This window comes from Drosophila subobscura, chromosome O (genome assembly GCF_008121235.1).
Source record: "Drosophila subobscura isolate 14011-0131.10 chromosome O, UCBerk_Dsub_1.0, whole genome shotgun sequence".
Taxonomy (NCBI): Eukaryota; Metazoa; Arthropoda; class Insecta; order Diptera; family Drosophilidae; genus Drosophila; species Drosophila subobscura.
In genome coordinates, this window is record NC_048533.1 from 21,124,214 (window position 1) to 21,142,171 (window position 17,958).

The window sequence follows — 17,958 nt, forward strand, 5'->3', positions numbered from 1 at the left end:
TGCTGGGATGTCAGTTCGATAAATCCGCGGTCACACTGCAACGAACTACACAAATTCGCGACAAATTGCAATTAAAAGAAAAACAATAAAAACAAACTTTAGCCCAAAAAAAGTGTCTAGAGTCTCAGTGCATCCAATTTATAATGGCAGAAGCTGCAAAAAAAGGTAAAAATTGGTTCAGGGTCTCAGGAAAAATGAAAACGAAATCTTCCTGCGTTGTTTTCTTTCTTTTTCTCTGCTGCGGCTGCTGCTGCTGCTGCGAAGCATCAGGCAGAGCTGCATTCGACGAGCTCCAAAAAGGCGACCGTTACAATTTTCGATTTGAATTTTATTGCAGAGAGCGCGTCGCAGAGGCCTCTGGATGGAGGAGGTGGCGGTGGTGGAGGAAGTGGTAGCGGTGGTCCTCCCATGGCCAATCACAATTCCATGCCCAAGCGAAAGCATCGCCGTGGGAAAAAGTCGAAAATGGTGCCAAAAAAGACCAAGAACCAATGTCCGCAGTGGAAGCTGGACATGGCATCGATCCATCACGGAGCAACGACAGCCACCACACGCACCAAGCTGCTCCGTTCACGTTCGTTGCTCGTGCCCTACAACACGAATCGTTTCCTGATGGAGGAGCACATGTCCGAGGTGCCCAAAGATGACTCCGATGACAATTGCTTTGGCTCCCAGACAGAGGTTCTGTTCCTCTCCAAGGAGTTTTCCAATGTGTACGAGCGAGCACGCATTGAGCGACTGGAAACAATGAACAAAGCGGACCTCATTCAAGAGTGTCTGCAAATCGAGGATCGATATTCCAAGGCTCAGAACACCGCAAAGGAGTTTGGGGCCAAAATTCGTTCGTTGGATGAAAAAATGCGTCAGCTAACGCGGGAGAATCAATGTGAGTAGGCATAACCTTCGACTATTTCAATTTCCAATTAATATATCATGATTTCTTCCCCCTAGTTTTGCGTTCTCACTTCCTTCGCTCGTGCTCCACAGCAGCGGGTCCAGTGGCGGCAGCAGCAGCAGCTGCGGCATCACCACCATCAGCGGTTGCACCCACTGCCAGTTCTGCCTGCGAGCTGCAGGCACGTCAACAGCCCCCGCAGCAGCCCACGCCCATGGACTCTTCCAGCGAGGACAGCGAAAGTGATAGCAGCAGCACAACCTCGAGCACCACGTCCAGCACAACCTCGAACAGTAGCGATGCCCACGAGATGGGTGTGGCAGGCCTAAACATTGCCAACGGCCATGCAGAGCGGAGCAACCATGAGGGGCGTCACAGTCGGTCCAGGTCTCGTTCGCCCATTCATCTCAACGGACATGCCAATGAGGAGGAGCGTCTCGGTCTGCTCGATCCCAATCCCATGGATGAGGATGGCCACTCCAGTGATGAGCCAAAGAACGGCAAGTGAGCAACAAAGAGGAACATGTCTCTCTCCCCACTCCTTATGTAAATAGATGACTCAAAATATGTGGTAGAACATCTGGACAGACTCTTGTTTAGTTGTTTAAGACACGTGTAAACGCTTCAATTGTATTTTTTTTTTCAAACATTTTTAATATCTACACAAACTCTACACCTTTTAAGATGTTGCTTCATAGCGTTTAGCGATTTTAGTGCATGTTTTTTTATAAATGCGAACAGAAACCATTTGTGGATGAATAAAAATGTTGAATTGTGAATTTCAGTCACATAACAAATGGAATTTTAATTGTTTTTGTGTTTATATATTTTCATAATTTAATCAACGTTCACTGGCACTTAAATATCTAAAAACTGTTCTAAGCTAATCCTCTATGGAAAGTTCAATTTCTGTTGGCATCTCTTCAGGTCTTTTGGCGGCTATGCACTTCACAAAGGATTTGTATTCGGTGGCGTAAATACCTTTTGAGGTGCCTGCATATCGCGTGCCCAAAAGCTTCTGCTCCGCCAGTGTGGCCAGCGGCTGCCAATTGATGCGCTTTGGACCGCGTATGGGCATCCAACCGCTGACGGGCGCGCTGTTGGCCAGCATGCTGCCGCGTATAGCGACATTGAGACCCATGAGGGATAACGCATCCTCACGATACTCGTTGAGCATGCAATCTGCCAGACCGAGATCATGAATGGCGGGCACAACATCCTCAATGTCTCGGAAATGCGGCAGATAATTGGCGTGTATAAAATTGACAAAGTTTCGCGGCTCCGTCCGAAAGGCTTCGGTTAAGACCTCGGGGCTGTGCTGCAAGCGCTTGTCCTCGGTGACTGCAAAAAGCAAAAGAATCATTAAGAGGTTCCATTACAGCCGAAAGTACTTACACTTTGGATTCATAACACGACCAAGTGCGTGCATCACGGTAATGGACTCATCACGTCCAATCGACTTCAGTGTTGACTGCGTCTTGCGTTTGCGTCCCTTGCTGATGACGCTCACGTTCAGTTCTTTGGTGGGCATGTTGGGCACTCCTTTCATGGAGCTGAGATGTAGATTTATCAGCGCGTTGCGTATGTCGCCCTGCGCACCGACCACAATCGAATCGACAACTGCGGACGGAGGAACTTTATACAGCGCCTTGTTCTCCTTCTGCTGCATAAAGGCACAGAATGTCTTCATAGACTTCTGCATTATCGTAGCTGCTATGGAGTTGAAGCTTATGTGTTCGATGCGATGTTTGGCCTTCACTTGCTCCGGGAATAGCTTATAGCTGATGTTGAGGCCACGCGACTTGGCATCGGCTACGATGAACACCAATGGGGACTTTCCAGACTCTGAGTATTGCCTGCAAAGGGAGTTGTGATATTAGCAATTAAGAAACGTTTTCTTTGGTGAGCTTACTCCAGCAATTCATCAAAGTTAGCCTCGGAATCGCTGAGCAGAATGTTGGGAAAGTCCTCTACCAGCAGCAGTCGCTTGTTCTGCGCATCCAGCAGCGATTTGTAACGCGAGGCACGCAGCAGAAAACTTCTAAAAGCCTCGAGGTGGGAACCCACATACGACTCGCCATAGCGTTGATCGCCCAGCGCATTGACAACCTCACAGTCCACTGGATTTATCCACTCCTGCAGCTGATATCCAAATTCCTTGGCGAGCACACGCAGTGTGGCCGTTTTTCCAGCGCCTGTTGGTCCAGTTAGCAGGCAGATCTGTGCGGGCGCCTTTCTACGCACAGCCTCGCAGTGGCGCAGCCAATCCCGCAGCTCGCCAATCTTCTTCGGATGCACCGCCAGCTCCTCGCTGCTGGTGGGGGAGAAACTATCCATCCAGTTGGCCCTAAGCGTTGGTGGCGGTTGGCTGCTGCCCTCTGATCCTTCTTTATCTTCATCTTTATCTGCCGTCAGATCCACTGAGGCGGTGGGCAGCGTAGGCGTTGAATTTTGATTTTGTTTACTCTGAGTTTTGATTGCCGCGCTTGGTGCGCTTCGCGTGCGTTTGGCTGGTGCGCCTTCCGAACCGGCGCTGGTCGGCGTCAAGTTAAACTCGCTGAAAGCGCTGGTTATCCATGTTTTCTATGCATTTACTAGTATATTAATTGCTTTAAATAAACTAAATTCAAATTGTTTACCTTTCGTGCGCTCATTGTTTTTTTAAGAATAAATACACTAACGCTTGACAGAAGGCGGTAAGAATAATTCACTAACGCGCAGTTTGACGCAGATGGTCACACCATACAAGTTTATGGAGCTATAAAAATTAAATTTCTATTTCTAGTGTTCGTTCGGCAAACAACTCTTTTTTGAGTTCAAAATTTTCAGTAATTTTTTTATAATATTCAACACAAAACTGAAGTATCTGGTTAATGCGGACTCATCTCTGCAACCAACCAATTTCGCTGTAGCGATTAAATATCAAAAAAAAAAAAAAAAAAATTAAACACAACTTTTGGATTTTACTTTTCGTTAAATATATTTTTCAACATAACGTCGGACTTATATACTTGTTTGATATCGGCTTTTAATTTATAGGGGGGATATACAACATAATACATTCAAACATTGAGACAATTACAATTGATTTTCGCTATTTTTTTCGTTTTTTTTTTGCATGCACTTTCCGACTGTACAAAAAACGGTTAGCACATTTAGGCGGCGCATTTGTTGTGACAATTGAACTTCTTTGGTTTTTATTTACAAAAGCATACATATATATATGTAGAGTACATAGCGTATAAATACATTGATGGGGGATTACGATAGAGAGTAGAAGAGAATATAATATACAGACATACACAACGCTAGATCCTACAACTAAAACACTTCACATGCAGAGCTTAAACATTAATCATTGAGATACATATAGTACTTATACTAAGCACAGTGAGTGGAGTAGTCAAGCCTTAACAACTAACTAATTGGGGGGACACACATCGGTAGAGGAATGAATTTAAAACGACGCTCCTAGCACCCATCATCATCATCTGCGTCGTCGTAGTCGTAGTCAGTGCCAAATAAAATTTGATCGTTTCTTAACTTAAAAGTTTAGCTTATGCCTTAGTCTACTTGCTCGCCTCAAAGCGCTGCGTCAGCGATGCAATGTTGGACTTTGGCGTCGCTGAGCCAGCGCCTGCGGCTGCCTTCACTGTGGGCGGCGTGGGCGCTATCGCAGAGGCTGCACCGCCCGGCCCTCGCTTGCCCAAGGCACCGCTGAATGATGGCTTGGCCGAGAGCGGTTTGGGTTTCTGTATTGTGGCCGAGGGCGCGGCTGTCGTTCCATTTGGCAGTGTTTTTGCTGTGCTCTTCATGAAGGACTTGGGACGCGTCGACTGGCTGATGCTGCTGCCAGTTCGCTTTGGCAGCACCACAACTGGCGCTGGTGTCGCTTTGCTGCTGTTCGCCTGCGTTGGCTTGAAGCTCGAGAAGGCGCGCGACGGGGATATGTCGGAGAGTGTGGGTGCCACACGTGCCACGGGTGCATTGACTGCCGTGGAGCGTAGATATGTGGGAGCAGCAGCCGCTACAGATTTATCCTCTGCCATGGCAATCACGCTGCTCGCCGGCTTGGGCGGCGCGGGACGCTGTGGACTTCGTGGTGCGTCCACGGTTGTGGGTTCCGCTGTCGTGGGTGTTGCCGCTGGCTTGCCCGAGTAAATGGAGTCCCCGTTGAGCTTCTCAAACTCATTGACGATCTCGCCCAGCAGGCCCATGTCGCCGCTGCCGTTGCTGGCCAAACTGGCCACCAGATCGCTGCGCTTGAGCGTCTGTGCCGCCGGCGGTATCTCATCGATGACCGAGTAAATGTCGTCCGTGGATGCACGCGTCTCCACACACTCGCAGTCATCGTAGGTGTTCTCGGGCGTCATCTGATTGGATGCTACAACTGGCCGCTGGTAGCCCGAGGAGCTGACAGAATTTGTTTTCTTCACCACCGGCGGTGGACGTGGTGGCGGCGACTTAGGACGCGAAGAAGCGCCTCCTCCGGCGCTATTCGCTTGACTCTTGGGCCGTGGCAGTCCGGGCGGTGAGCGCATGGAGCCGAAGGACTGCAGCGGCACGCCCTTCTTCGTGGGCGAACGCATCGATTGTGCGCGCTTCACCAGATTCTTCGTCTCCTCCTCGCGTGGCGTTGTCTCCGAATCGGAGTTTGAGGACTCTGTCTGCGGTGCAGCCGGCACGGGCATGGGTGCGGATATCTCCAGCGTACGCAGGCGCTCCCGATCGATGTAGGTCTTCTCCTTGGGCGGCTCCTTCTTGTCCTCCTTCTTGAGGAACGAGGCAAAGCGGCGTATGGTGCCGTCCCGCTTCACATTCAGCTTGGGATCGACATGCAGCGGCACGGGCGGCGCGGGTGCCTGTCGTTGGGGTGACAAATCCTCGGTGCTGCCTTTCAGCGGCACCAGCGTCCGCGTGCTCGAGTCCAGCACGGGCTTGGAGATGATCGGGCGTGCCGTGGAGCCTGGATTAGGTGGCGGCAGTGCAGGCGCTGCTCTGGGCCAAGTGGCGCCGCTCTTTCCGCTCTCAGGCGACGTGGTTTGAACAGTCTCCCCCTTGGCCGCGGGTGGTGGCGGTGCCATGCGCTGCGGCACTCCATTATCCTGCTGCACCGTGGGCTGCACAAAGGCCACATTCGGCCCACTGTAGTTGCTCGCCGGCGAGGTGGCGTTCAGCGGTCGCAGCGTGAATCCCTGGAACTTGCCAAACATTCCAGCGCCGGCGCTGGGATCATTGGAGTCGCTCGGCGACTTCAACAGCGCCGAGTTCATGTCGTCCGTGCTGCTGGGCGTGGACTTGGGCAGTCCATTGCCCGGCGGTGGTCCGCTGCCATTCTGATTGTTGCGCGAGGCGTTGGGTTTGCTCGGCCCGGCGCCCGATGTCTTCAAGCTGCAAGGATAGCGAAATAAAGGATTAACAATCATGAACGTAAGAGAAAACTGGGGCATATTTGAGTGTTTTGTGGGATATTTGAGTGTGTTTAACATACCAAAAAACAGAAGCATCGTGCAGAAGGGCAACAAAACCAACACCAAGGCGGGGCAGGGCAGGACAAGTGTCAAGGATACAAGCTTATAGTAGGTAAAAGAGTTACATTCAAGTGCAATGGCAAAAACAAGACCATCAAAACGGATTAAAAAACAAAAAACATTATTTATTCAAACGTGCGTACAAAACGAAAACTAAACTAAAACTAGGCAAGGGGCCATTCAACATTACAAACACATTACATTTAAGGCAGCTTCAAACGTTAGTTGTGGATTAGTTTAGTGCTTTGATTAGACACAACAAACGAGTGCAGGTGTGAAGGAGTGGGGGGTGATTGGTTAGCTTTGGGGAAAAGTTGTTTCTTCGGTGCACCGAAGTTTGGGGATACCCTGGCAGATGTCACAGTTTTGCTCTGACTAAAAGCTATCAATGTGTACTATATATTCGCTTGATCAATTATACATTTATATGGCAGTGAGGAGTACCAATATATGGCAGTAGATCCTTTTCATTTTACTAATTGTATTTGTTCGTTTTATATTCGAAATTTTCCAACTATTTTCACGATTTGTCTCTTAACATTTCGTGCTGCTGGACTCAGGGTGCACAAAAGCATGTTTTAAAAGAGAATGCAAGAGAATAACGCAAAACTATGTACATGACGTGTGCATGACGCGACAAATGGATACTAAATTAGAGTTTCGCAGATTAGGATTTGTTGTAATTGAAACGAATCAACATTGTAGGCATTGGGTGATACTTTTTCTTATTTTAAGTCTAAAATTGAATATCAAAATATTATAAATTCGCTAAAGTATTGGCAGTTTTCTTGTGGTATTTACTTAAGAAATAAACTGAGAAACGAGTTTGTTAAAACTCTCATAGAAATGAAAATCTGCATAGGGGTCGGTTTCTGTTGTGCTCTCTTCTAAGTAAGGCTATGCGGGACACATCCTTAAGTAACCCACACACCAATTAATAATAAAAGCACTTTCTGGCCCTAATTTCTCACTCAACCTAAGATCTTTGGAACACTTCCTTAATTTAAATAATTACATGCCCTACAATCTGCCAGGAATATCGCTAAGACGAACTCGAAATGCCAAAAGCCAAGGCTCAAAAGTCATGCAGCATTTGGTTTTGTTTTGTGTTTTGTTGTGCGTGTTGCTGTGTGGCAGTATAAGAAGCAGCTTGCAACTGGTATAATCTGTTTATAGTTTCATGTTTTTTGCTGTGATTAGTATTTGGCGCACCTCGCGGGGTCGCTCTGTATGTACGTGGCGCCTTCGGTGAGTGCCAGAGGATTTGTGGTTGCATGCAGACGCGGTGCCGTGATGTCCAGCTTGCGTCTCAGTGTGTTGTTGCTGCTGGTCGTGTGGCTGTTGTTGTTGTTGTTCAGTGACTCTGTGTTATTGTTGTTGTTGTTCGTGTGCTGTTGCAACTGCGGCGTGGAGAGCTTACGCCGCATAGTGGCCGCCGACGGCTGCACCACGTAGCTGCTCTGACTCCTGGGCACACAGGGCGGACGCGGATGCACGGCGACCGGGCTGCCGCCGCTGCTGCTGCTGGACTTGAGTGCTCTCGGCAATGTGGCGTGTATGTTAGTGATGGTGGCAGGGGCAGTGGTTAGATTGGGTGCAGTGTTAGTGGAGGATATGGGCATGGGTGTGGTTGTGGGTGCGGGTGCGACGCAGCTGCTGCTGCTGCTGCTGCTCGGATGGCAGCCGCTGCTGGAGGATGTGGAGGTCGATACATACATATTGTCAGCTAGCTTTCCCCCGCTGAACTTTCCATTCTTGTAGCAGTGATAAAACAGCCAGCAGGCACCAACCGTGGGCAGCACCATGAAGAACAGCACACAGAGGAAACGCTTGAGGCCCAAAGCACCTGAAAAGGAAACAAAAAGTTGGCTTTAATCCACCAAAAATCTGCCTGCAGCACTCACCATTCGGATCCGTGGCTGGGCCGCTGTCCTGGGAGCCGCCGGAGCCCGCCTTGGCGCACGATTCGCCGCCAAAGCCCACGTCGCAATGGCAGTGCCCCCGACTGTTGCAGATGCCGTTGCCGCTGCAATCGTCCGGACACGGTGTGCCCATGCCGTGCTGTCGCACCTGCTCGACGGGCAGACAACGCTGATCCACGCACATCATGTCCTCGCCGCACTTGGCGCCGTTCGGCGCCAGTCCCGGATCCGTGGTCTGCAGCCCCAGATCCACCAGCGCCGTGCGACAGGCGACAATCTTGCGATCGTGGCTGACGTAGGAGTGGGACAGCACGGCCGCCGACTCCATGCCGAACTCGAGCCGTTCGTTCAGATGATTGCAGTGCAGCATGCCGCAGTTCACGTGCCTCGCCTCGCACTGCACGAAGGTTTTGTTGAGGCGATTGTAGCCGCAGTTGCCCAGCCGCGAGCCCTCCATGTTCTTGTGGTAGCAATGCACCGAGTTGTCCCCGGTGGGGCCCCACAGAATGCGGCACTGATTGGCATGGGAGCGGCAGTTGCCGTGGAAACAGTACGCCTGTCCCCCATCGCAGGGTTCCGTATCCCGGCGATAGACATCCGTGGGACAGTACTCCGACTCGCCCGTGCAGTACTCCGGCAGATCGCACTCGTTCTCGGCCTCGCGGCAGGCGCTGCCCGCCAGCTTGGGCCGACACTTGTCCAGGTCGCAGCACTCGCCCGTGGCACAGGAGGCATTCGTGTGCAGCATGCAGGTGGTGGCATTGCAGCAACTATTGCGGCAATGTTCGGGCAGGCCGCAGTCGCACTGCTCGCCGGGCTCCACGAATCCATTGCCGCAGGTGGGCGAGTCGAAGAGCCGCTCCGGCTTGTTCCTCAGACAATAGTTCATGCCGCGCGAGAAGGCAATTGTCAGTTGATCGATGCTGCAGCTGCTCCAGCTGACAGGCACCACCGATGTGCTGGACGCGGCCATCACGCACTTCTCATCGGGGCAGTGGCAGTCCGGGGAGTCATGCTCCATGCCAAAGTTGTGTCCCATCTCGTGTGCCATCGTTGTGGCCACCATCGCTGTCACGGGACTGTGCTGCATGCTGACACCTCCCGAGTACTCGTATGTGCAGATGGGACCCTTCAGGGCCTTGCCCACCACACCACCGGCGAAGGTTTCCTTGGTCAGCAGCTGGGCATTATCGTTGGGATGTTCCAGCACCAGCTTGGTGCTGCGATAGTTGAGAAAGTTTCTCAGCGTCACATCTCCATCGCTGGAGAACTCAATCTCATTCGATTCGTTCCATATGACCACGCCCACCAGGGCCACAAATATGTTCAGTGGAACATACAACTGGGGATTAAGGGGAAAGGAGCATTAGTTGAGGCATTTAACTGGTTGGACCTTCGACTTACAGCATTCACAATGTTGGCCAGATTCTTGCAGTGTTCGTGCACCTTCTTGGTGCTCTCCCCAAAGTGTTTGTACACCTTGTTGTCCACCACAATGACCAGCTCCACGTAGCTCGAGTATTTGTTGGCATTGTACGGACCTCGAATCAGCTGACGGCTGTCGTCGGCCTGGCGTCGTTTCCTCAGCAACATGCGCTGGAATTCATCGCCAGCCAATCGATGTGGCAGTGAAGGTTTCTCCTTGTCATCCTTGCTGTGGTTGTCCTTGTGGCTGTCATAGCCACAGGTAGCATTCTGCGGCTGCATGTCTGCGTGCCTGTAAAAGCAAATCAAACTAAGGTAATTCGATATTTTCCTGTCCACTAATAACGGAAGTGGCTGGGCAATCGTTTCGTTTCTGTTTCGTTTCTGTTCTCTTTTCGGTTCCAGTTAAAGCAAATATTTGTGGCCCACAAATAGGCAAATATTTGGCCAGCAAACCCCCATTCCTTGACCCCTTAAAACATAAACATTTACGGGGCTCGACAAGTGAGCAAACAACATTTCGCAGCGGCACAGCGGCAGAGCAGACGCTCGCTGATTAGATAAGCGCCACGACCGTCGCTACGGATCGAAAGATTTGATTTTGGTTTCCCAGCTATCAGCAGTTGAAGAAGGAGCAGTCGAAATATAGATTAAATGGATATTTGGAGCTGAAGAATCAAGGATTAACTTGTGTTGTATCCATGAACAGATCGTTTGGGAATAAATGATTTCGGGCATAAATAAAATTAAATAAAATATGCCATAAATGGATGGTAAGAAAACTGAGTACTGAGTAACTTGAAATGAAGAGTCCTCGACACTAACGATTCCGACTGCTTTTATGGAATATTTCCTACATTTTAGCAACATTTAAGGCAATTTATCTTTCAGTTTCGAAGCATTTAAATCAATTTCTTAAGCATTTACTTCTCGCAAACTTCTGAACTTATTTGGATAATTCTTTGGAACTCCAAACAATATTTAATTAATATTTTCCCACTTCAAAGTAAAATGTTTTAGCATCAAATGCAAGCCACATACCCCACAAAAAATAAAATTTATGTTGCAATTGTTGGAGTATCTTAAACATATCTTCATTTAAATTTAAATCATTCCCATAGATGTACCTCAGCAAATGTTGAAACTTTTCTCTTCTTGCTAAGATAAACTCTGCTCTTGCCATTCCCTTCATTAAATTATAGCCCATCCTCGTTTCTGAATTGAATTCTCCGCTTAAATCCCGGAGCCAATGCTTACCGTAGCAGATAGTGTTGGTCCTGCAGTCGGCCCGAGCCATCGACATGGGGATGAATAAAATACGTTTGCTGGCCATCGAAGACGATGCCGTTCAGTCCGCCGCCGCAGGTGGACAGAGCCACAGTGGAGTCCGGTTGGCCGCGTATGTGACCCTGGGATTAAGCCAAATGCAAATTATTGAGGAGATTGGGGAAGGCAATGGGAATGGCTGGGCATAACTTACCTGATAGTGGCATAAATCAACCTCAGTCTTGGTGAAATTTCGCACCACATGGCTTCCTGGTGCTCCTCCTGCCCCTCTGCTGGAGTTCTGATAGCGCAGAAAGTGTGAGTCGGGCAGCAGGCGATCATTGCGCTGCAAGTCCACTTGCACCCGCTTGCCCTCGTGGCTGTAGCTCAGGCTAATGTGTGGCGTGTGCAGGCCATCCTGCAGGCATGGAATGGAAGATAGCGATAACGAGATTAAGACATTTTCCAACCAGCGTTTACTTTATGCCACATTTCCATGCAAAGTGTGGGCGTGGGACTACACGAAGGTGCGAATGTGTCAAGTCCTGCCACGCCACAGGGGCGCTCTCTCTCCCCCTTCCAACTTTACATGTGTGTGTGGCTGGTGGATGAAATGGATGCTTGTGGAAACTAATTAACAAAAGGGTTTGGCCTGGCCACCGCTCCCTTGCCCTTCCCCTTCATCCTGGCTGTAATTTAATATTTCGCGTGCAATTTCTACGCCGCGTGGGGTCTTCATTTTTGGTTTTATTCTGATTAGCCCTGCCCTGACCTGCGGCACTTTTGCAGTAAATTTCAAATATTTTTGGGGCAGTTTTCCTCCATTTACTTGCAGTTCAGAATTTATTTGGAAGCTGCCATTAGTCGTGAATTTTTGAAAATATTCTAAAGATCCTGCTGTTAGATTTGTTCTTCAGTCACACAAGCGAAAAGTCAAAAGAGAATCTCCGTGAATGCAAAAATAAAATTAATTTCCTTTCTTATTTCTCCCCAAACTACTCCAACTTGTGACTGCATTTAGTAACTATCTCCATTCATCACTCCCTATAAAGCACACAAATTATCCTTGCAGAACCGACGACTACTCACCGCTGCATCCAGGGTGCTCTGCAGGTCCTGCTGTGTGTGGGCATGCTGCACTTGTGGTCGTATCACAGTGTGAGTGGAGAACTCGTTGAGGGCAGGAAAATAGTCCGCGATGTATGCTGCAAAAGGAGAGAGAGAAAAAAACTCATTAATAACTCATGTAAATGCTGTTAATTATAAAGTACTTAAAAAACTCAGCCACACCTTCCTCGCCATAGACGCGGGGCAGCACACAAAGGCCGCGGCAAGGTGTCTCGAATAGGCTTAGAGTCACAGGCCACCAAGCAAAATGCTGACAACTTGAGCCCTACATTAAGGCGAAGCGAATGCACGAAGTCTGATAATCATTTACCATGTTCGTGGGCCATGTTTGGGGCTTGTTAAGATGCTCAGATAAGACCTGTGCCACTCATCTGTTTGGTCTTTCATTTCGGACTAAAATTAGCAAAAAATATGATCCATATGTACACGAGTGTACGAGGGGCAGACAGAACACAGAACACGTCCAATTAATGCGCCCCAAAAACACACAGACGCTGCAGATGTCAGACGACGCATGCAACCCTCCTTGTAAAAGAATCTTACAGCTGCAGATGCAGATTCTGCACACCCCAAAGGCAAACACACAATCAGCTCCTGCTCTGCCCCAAAGAAAACAATAAAATCGCATCCAAAATGCACAAAGAAACTCCTGCAAGAAAAAAACTTCTCATCGCTTCTGCTTTTCAGCTGCTGCATGCCCCAGCCTCTGACTGCTGCCTCTTTCCCAGCCACTGGCACGGTGGAGACCTGCTCCAAAAGTCACTTTCCAGCGCCAAATGTCACACGCGTCAGACTTTACACAGCGCGGCACAAAATGTTGAAAGTACCAAAATAAAAGAGACAAAAAAAAAAAAGAATGTGTATTTATTTTTACCACGCCCGCCGCCGTTTAACGCAAAATCATGAAGAGCCTCGGCCAAGTTTTTCGAGAGTGTGTGTATTATATGTATATACATAAATTCTTACATATACTCTTATTCTTTGTTGTATGTTTTTATTTTTTAGTTTTTGTTGTAAGCGGATTTCTCCTTTTTTGGCGAAAATGTCGCTGAGACTTTGAGAGACTTTTTGGCTCTTGGATAACGAAGGGCTCTTGGGGGTCACAGTAAACAAAGCTCAAAATAAAAGCTAGTGATTCGATTCGACTTTTGAGGTACTGTAAATATTAAGATTTATTTATTTAATTATCTGAAAAAGTAGATATACATTCGCATTCTTGTTTTACTGTTTTTTCCTTATTTGCTTCTCCCAAGAGTTGCCCAATGATCGCGTTAACCCCATTTATTAGGTGAAAAACAAACGCATATCATAAATAACAGATAATGTGCAGTTCCATAAAAGGGAAATGGAACCACAGAGAAAGCTTCTGAAAAATATCCAAAATTGGATTGGGTTTTGTATTTATTTTTACACCAAAATATGGATACAATGGTATGGCGTTTCCCATTCAAAAGAAATGGTTTTATTTTCGCAATAAATAATTATGAATTTCTATATAAATTTCCATTGTCATAGATTTTTTAATAACCAACTCTTAAGTGAATGAATTTTCTTGTTCCATGAGTGAATGGTTTTTCCTCTCTGCTCAATAATTGCCCCCTAGATTTGTTTACTCATAATATTTTCATGCAAATTGGAAAACAAAATTCAATTCCCAGAAAAGCATCAAGTGGCGGGACAGGGCATTCGATTACTCAGAATGTGATGGTGGATGGGGACGGGAGGGGGATGGAGGAGTGTAGGAAAAACTACTTAGTGCAGAGACATCATAAAACAGAGCTAATGACTGGCCCAGACTAATGAAAATTCCTGCCCTTCGTACCATTTTGGGAAGGGGAAGTGTGGCAGTGTCGGCATCGGCATCTGTTCGTTGGAGGCTACAAAAGTTGCTTCCATGTGTGTGTGTTGAACCCTTATTTGTTGCTTATTGTTTTCGGAAAACAATTAACCCAAAGCCCAATAACTTGCGAGTGATTGATAGGCGCAAAAAGACTAATGAGTGCAGACGCTTCGACGCTGTTAAAGTATAAACCAAAAATAGCCAAAGAAATTCCCTCAATGATAAGCGATAACAGCGATAAGGATAGCCAGAGTATGTGGGTTAACTGGAAATCTGATAGCTAGAAATTATGACACACAATCGTGAATGTGTGTGTGGGACAAATGGCGCCAGGAGGCGCCTCAAGGACCTACTCATTGTCCTGGAACATGGTGCTCGAGTAAGTGGGAACTCATTAAAACTAGAACACAACACACAAAAAAATGCAAACAACACTCGTGCTCGTAGCATACAGAGAGCTCTCGAGAAGAGGAAATTATCACACACAGCCAGACAGAGGCAGAGTCTTGAGCTCGAGGCAAACATATGGCGGATAAACCAGGCCGAGGGCCCAGGGCCCAGGGGCTGTGCTGTCCATCAACGCCTCGAGCTATAGAGCGGGTGTTGAGCGATAGATTCGATGCACTAGATTCATCTGCAGCCCAGCAGCCTAAAAGTAAGGAACAAATTACAGCCCGATGGTTGTTTGTCGTCGCATACTTTGATGTTTGTTATTTCCCTTTTGGATGATGAGCCAGAGCCAGAGGCAAGCAAAGGATGCGCACTGCTCCACAAACAGGGTTTGTTTTTCTTTTTTTTTGGCATTTGTTTGTTTAACTCTGGCAAACGGTGGGACAAACGTTGGATTTGGGCTCTCTCAATCGTGGCTGCATTTGATAAAACCCCAAGGGGTGCCCCCCTCATACACTCGTATAACAATCAACAGCGGCCACAATAAAAATGTATTAATAAATGCCAGAGAGCGTGTCATAAAAAATGATATGCAGCCAATAAATATTCCCAGTTCAGATCTCAATGCACAATGAACTTCACATTGAAAAATTGTCGAATAGAAGAAGCGGGTTGGCGGGGGTTGAAGCGGGGATGAGAATTTTCATATTTTCCAATTTGAATAATGAAAAATGTGGAAATGTGCAACCTTCTTCAAGTGCTTCGGGGCCCAATGCATTCTTCAATCATTAAAATATTTTAAATTATGACTCAAAGTCAATTCGGTTAAAGTTTTACCCTCGAGCGGGGGGGAAATGGAATCCATAAAGTTTCCAACACTTTAACAGAGTCTCTACCCCAACCGCTCGATGGAGAAAAAAATAATAGAAAGAGAATATTAATAGAATGTGGCAGCCATAAACAGATTAGTGCCCCTTGGCATAGGAGGGGCGTGTCTGGAAGCAGGAATGGCTCTGCTCGCTGGTCGCTGCGTTCATCCCAAAAAAAGAAAAACAAAAATCGAACCGAATGTGTGCCTAATTGATAACCAAGACAAGGAAGCAAATAGGGAAATTTTTGACTCAACTCTGGAATACAAATTGGAAACGCATACGGCTTGATTTTTCCTCTCTCCACGAATAGTTTTCCTTTTGCGTGAACCAAAGAAAGTTCTACGCTCGAGAGCATAATTGAATAATAAAAAGAAAACAAAATGTTCAATTGTTTTTACCAAAAACAAAACTGAAACTCAATTAAAAGACAGGGCAGCGGGGTAGGGGAAAAGGAAAACCCATTCATAACAATTTAATTAAATTGTTTGGGTTCGGTATCAATTTTTGGTTCGTGGGTTGAGAATTTCTCAATTGAAAACATTTTTAAAGAAGCGAAAATTTGGATCATTGCAATAGATTGTATGGACATATTTATTGAAGTGAGAGATATATAAAGTAGTCAGTGAGATATTATAGGAACCCCCATGCTGTGCGCCCTTTTAAAGCATAAATCAAGTGGGGAGAAAGCGATTTAAATGGAATAAAATTGGAATAAAAATAGAAAGAGGGAATCAGACAGATCTATCTATAAATTTCACCAAACGAGCACCAAAATTGTAATGAAAACATTGTATCTTAACGACTTAATAAATGCCAACAGTTGATCATCACATAATGAATACAAATTGAGTTAATCGGCGTTTACCCAACTACCAAATGGGCCAAATCGGAAAGTAAAATCTCACTACTCCCCCAAAACAGTAGCACCTCAGCACCCGCCTTTCACCTCAATTTTCACCTGACAAAAAGGCAGAGGCAACAAAAAATGCAACATGCCACGCAATCCAGCAAGAGCCAGGGCCAGGCGGCGTCACGAACATCATGCGAAATCTGGGTTAAGCGTAAAACTGCGCATGCGCCGCCGAAACGCGACGATAAGCATCCAAGATGTTGCGATTTCACATGGCAAAAGTTTGGTAGGAAGGCAAGACAAGAGTCTCCTCGCACAATAGGGGAAGGGAGCCAGGAGGAAGCTCCCCAGGGGAATTATTTATGTACCTTTTGCGGAATGGTCAAGTTTCTCTCAGTGGAGCTACAGCGTTTCCACTTTTATGTTTCAGACGACTTTCGATCAGGCGCTAAAATGTGAAAATTTGAAGCAGAAAGATCCCAAGGTGATGGTGGAATAACTCTGTACAAATGTGCAATAATATAGATCCAAAGATGAGCCCCAAGAGCTATTTTTTTGATTCCATTTCTTTGATTATAAATAAAAACTTTGCATGATTCTCACGTCTCTGTTGATGGATTTCAGTGCAGGTGAGAGTCCCAGACAGACCGAACTCCTCCTGCTGCTCCGTCTCATATGAGTATTCCCCATGCAAGAGGCAGAACCCGTGTCTTGTCAAAGTTCAATCCCGACTCAAGGCAGTCTATGGCCATGGGGCACCTCCTGGGGCAGGCAAGGGGGGCATTGCCTGAATTATTTATAAGCTGCTGTCCGCTTTGCCACTCTCTCTCTCTCTCGCTCTCTCTGTCTCCCTCTCTGTCTGTCTCTGTCTTGTGTGTGTGCATTATAAATAAAACTTTGGCCTGGCCAAGGGGCACGAAGCAAAACAAACTACAACAAACTGCAGACACGAACGACACGGCACACAGACTGCACGGACTGCAAAAGAGAACAGCGGCCAAACGGAATCAGAAATCAAATTGTAACTTGAGTGCACGACAGGGAGAGCGGGGGAGGGGCCACAAAAGGACGTCACATTGTGTTTTGAGAGAGAGTGTGGGAAGGGGATAATGGGGGTAAAGCCGCTTTGTTCAAGTTGGTTTCATTCCATTTTCGTACTTTTCATTCCATGATTCGGGGCGTGAAAAGGCACTTGAGCAAACGGACAATCGTGTTGGACCTATGGAGCACTTGTGGTCTTTGGGGCTTGGGCTTTGGGTTGGGCTTCCACTGAAAATGCACTCAACCAAGCGAAGTGGAAGCAGGATTCTCATGCCACAACCATCCTCATCTCTCTGCTGTCAGATTTACCAAACAAAACAACGAAAAATGAAACCCAGGCGCCTTCATTCATTCAGGTAACTCTAGAATGAGATCGGGGATCCGATGGGATCAACACACAATAGTCGAAACGAAGGATGGATGGAGCTGCAGCCCCTCCTCTGGCTGTCTGTCTGAGCATCCTCCAGCATGACTTTCGGTTTCCATCTGTGTGGTCTGCTTAAGAATTGGGAAAGGGGAGAGGGAGGGAGCGAACGTTCCCTTCATTAGAAGGCCATAAACTGGACACTGATCAGCCCATAAAATACGGCGACATCTAAATAGGGGATCTGGAGATCTTCTTTACTCTTTATGAAGATATTTGGTTGCCTTTTGCTGCAAGTATCCATTGCCCTATTTGCATTTACTCACTTTCTATTCTATAAATAGAATTTGAACTCGCGAGTTCTCTCTCTTGCCCAGCCCCATTGCACTTCTCTCTCTCCCGCTTTCTCGCTCTCTTCTTATTGTAGTTTGCTT

The 17,958-nt window shown here is 47.3% G+C and overlaps 3 protein-coding genes across 4 annotated transcripts in view; 1 reads left to right on the forward strand and 2 right to left on the reverse strand.

The window, feature by feature from the left end:
• The first annotated feature begins 10 nt into the window (after positions 1-10).
• On the forward strand, positions 11-1,411 carry LOC117899450 (protein HEXIM1). 2 transcript variants are annotated; one of them, XM_034809458.1, is made up of 3 exons: positions 11-165; positions 338-886; positions 952-1,411. In XM_034809458.1, the coding sequence occupies exons 1-3, from the start codon at positions 144-146 to the stop codon at positions 1,401-1,403; spliced, it is 1,023 nt and encodes a 340-aa protein (XP_034665349.1). In that variant the 5' UTR covers positions 11-143; the 3' UTR covers positions 1,404-1,411. The 2 variants fall into 2 exon arrangements, with proteins under 2 accessions (XP_034665349.1, XP_034665350.1); XM_034809459.1 differs by having other exon boundaries at positions 18-161; positions 334-886.
• A 311-nt stretch (positions 1,412-1,722) lies between these two features.
• LOC117899445 (cell cycle checkpoint protein RAD17) lies at positions 1,723-3,591 on the reverse strand. Its single transcript, XM_034809451.1, has 4 exons — positions 3,535-3,591; positions 2,808-3,478; positions 2,291-2,751; positions 1,723-2,236 (listed from the first exon to the last, which is right to left on the reverse strand). Exons 1-4 carry the CDS (start codon positions 3,547-3,549, stop codon positions 1,779-1,781), a joined length of 1,605 nt encoding a protein of 534 aa, XP_034665342.1. The 5' UTR covers positions 3,550-3,591; the 3' UTR covers positions 1,723-1,778.
• A 273-nt stretch (positions 3,592-3,864) lies between these two features.
• The window catches only part of LOC117899441 (disintegrin and metalloproteinase domain-containing protein 12), a 33,093-nt gene continuing 18,999 nt past the window's right edge, over positions 3,865-17,958 (reverse strand). Inside the window, exons 2-8 of the mRNA XM_034809445.1 lie at positions 12,129-12,244; positions 11,254-11,457; positions 11,031-11,182; positions 9,753-10,065; positions 8,331-9,690; positions 8,143-8,272; positions 3,865-6,286 (exon numbers count right to left, since the gene is read on the reverse strand). Of these exons, the coding sequence (XP_034665336.1) occupies positions 4,465-6,286; positions 8,143-8,272; positions 8,331-9,690; positions 9,753-10,065; positions 11,031-11,182; positions 11,254-11,457; positions 12,129-12,244 (4,097 nt within the window). The 3' untranslated portion in view covers positions 3,865-4,464. The remainder of the gene's footprint in view (positions 6,287-8,142; positions 8,273-8,330; positions 9,691-9,752; positions 10,066-11,030; positions 11,183-11,253; positions 11,458-12,128; positions 12,245-17,958) is intronic.